This window comes from Chiloscyllium plagiosum, chromosome 6, assembly GCF_004010195.1.
Source record: "Chiloscyllium plagiosum isolate BGI_BamShark_2017 chromosome 6, ASM401019v2, whole genome shotgun sequence".
Taxonomy (NCBI): domain Eukaryota; kingdom Metazoa; phylum Chordata; class Chondrichthyes; order Orectolobiformes; family Hemiscylliidae; genus Chiloscyllium; species Chiloscyllium plagiosum.
The window spans coordinates 117,802,939-117,805,127 of NC_057715.1; the positions used below are offsets into that span (position 1 = coordinate 117,802,939).

The window sequence follows — 2,189 nt, forward strand, 5'->3', positions numbered from 1 at the left end:
CCCCCAGCCCCTTCTCAACAAACACCCCACCCCGTCCCCCAGCCCCTCCTCAGTTATAAACAATGGTAACTGGAATTGAAACATTAACTCTGTTTCTCTCTCTCTGAGCACTGCCAGACCTGCTGAGTTTCTGTTTTGTTCCTTAGCTACAATCTTCATATCATCAGAAATCAGGTTCAGCTTGTTTGGTGAGACTATCCTGTACATTGTTTTTATAAAACCTTATGTTCTGTTGAGAATGTGACTTGGAAGATGTTCTGGGATTTACATATTAATGAACCGAAACCTGCAATTCATTCTAAAAGATGAAAGACTGAACAGTAATCTTGGCTTGTTCAATATATCCTATAGGTTGTATGACACAATGATCTTCTGCTATAAATTCTGTGTCCTATGATCCTCCCCCAATAGCTTGTGGCGCTCTGAAACCTAGTGATTCCAACTAGACCTGTTGGACTATAACCTGGTGATGTGTGATTTTTAACTCTTCGAGGAGAAAGTGAGGTCTGCAAATGCTGGAGATCAAAGTTGAAACTTTATTGCTGGAATCTCCTGTTCCCTGGATGCTGCCTGACCTGCTGTGCTGTTCCAGCAATAAAGTTTCAACACTGATTTTTAACTCTGTCCACCCCAGTCCAACACCGGCTTCTCCACATCCTCTGTACTGAATCCATCCTGACTGAAACACACACCAATTACAGAGTACATCAAATTACACAGTACAGGACAAAACCCAAGGATGGTACTTCCATGACAAGCTCCTCCTTCTCCCCCCTATATCTCACCCCTGACCATATCCTGGGACTTCTTTCCCCATCTTTTATTTACCCAGCTACCTTTTGTGTTATTGACACAATTTGCTGCACACTCCCCATGAGAGTGAGTCCCACATATCCCCCCCCCCCCCCNNNNCCCCTCTCCCTGTGAGAGTGAGTCCCCATTCCCCCCTCAATCCCTGTGGGAGTGAATCCCACATGCTGGCTCCTCCCCCGCCCACCAGTGTAGGAATTTCTCCTGAATTCCTGATCGGATTTATCGGGGACTGAGTCCTGGGCTCTGCTACAGATTGAATCATCCGCATCTACTCCTGTTTCAGAAATGTCCCAGAAACATGGCTCGGAAGAGTCAGGTGGTCATTTTTAACAGGCACAGACTCGATGGGCCAAAGGGTCTCTTCCAGTGGTGACGCTCTCTGTGACTGTGACGATCAGATTTCGGTTATGAAGACACAGCAGCTCTCCATCTAGATCTCATGGTAATGGTGTGTCTAAGCTCACTCCAGGTAGGAACGGTAGACCTGTGCCTGTACTCTCACAGCGATTGGTCGGAATTTACAGAAACGTAATAGTTTATCAATTCCATCCCAATCCCAATGCGCCCCCAGTGTTGGATTTGGTGTTTTAAAACATCTCTGATAAAAGTTTGAATGATTTGTATATTGACCTCTTCCTCAGATCTCTGTCTCATTTTGACAATTGTAAGGATGACATGACCGTTCACCATATTGGCCACTACCGTGGGCCTATATCTGGGTTGGCTAAATTATCGACCACTCCCCCTCCTCCAGTACCAAAAATCACAACTTAGCTACAAATAGGGTCAAACGAGTTCCAGGGAGTTTCCTAGATTTCCAGAGAAGGTTCCAGTAAGATTCTATAGAAGGTTCTAGAGACAGTTCTAGCGAGATGAGTATGAGAATTTTGGAGAAGGTGCTAGAGAGAGGTCAAGGAAAGGTTCCAGAAAAACTTCTAGACAGTGGTCTTGAGAGAAATCCAGAGGAGAATCTAGAGAGAATGTTCCAGAGCAGATTGTAGTGAGGGCTATAGAGAGGGGTCTAGAGAAGGTTCCAGAGACAGTTGCCGTACTTTCCAAGTCGTTCCAGATCGATGTAATGGACGTAGATGTTGTTGATTCCACAGAGGAAGGCAGTCAGGATGATCATCAGTAAAAACATAAACCTGCAAAGAGAAAGATTTCATCATTCCCATTCAGAGAGAGAGGTAAACCACGTCCCAGAGTCAGGGAATCAATATCCACACTCACTTCGGAGACAATATAGGCAGGTCGGGATAGAGAGATACAGGGAGACGGGGTGGGGATTGAGGGACATGAGGGGGAGAGAGGGTGGGGATTGAGAGACACAAGGGGGAGAGAGGGTGGGGATTGAGGGACATAAGGGGGAGAGAGAG

General features: G+C 46.0%; 1 protein-coding gene across 1 annotated transcript in view; it reads right to left on the bottom strand.

Moving 5' to 3' along the window:
• LOC122551087 (short transient receptor potential channel 2-like) overlaps window positions 1-2,189 on the bottom strand; it is a 28,263-nt gene that overhangs the window by 4,022 nt on the left and 22,052 nt on the right. The window contains exon 8 of the mRNA XM_043692729.1: window positions 1,866-1,958. Coding sequence (XP_043548664.1) covers window positions 1,866-1,958 — 93 coding nt within the window. The remainder of the gene's footprint in view (window positions 1-1,865; window positions 1,959-2,189) is intronic.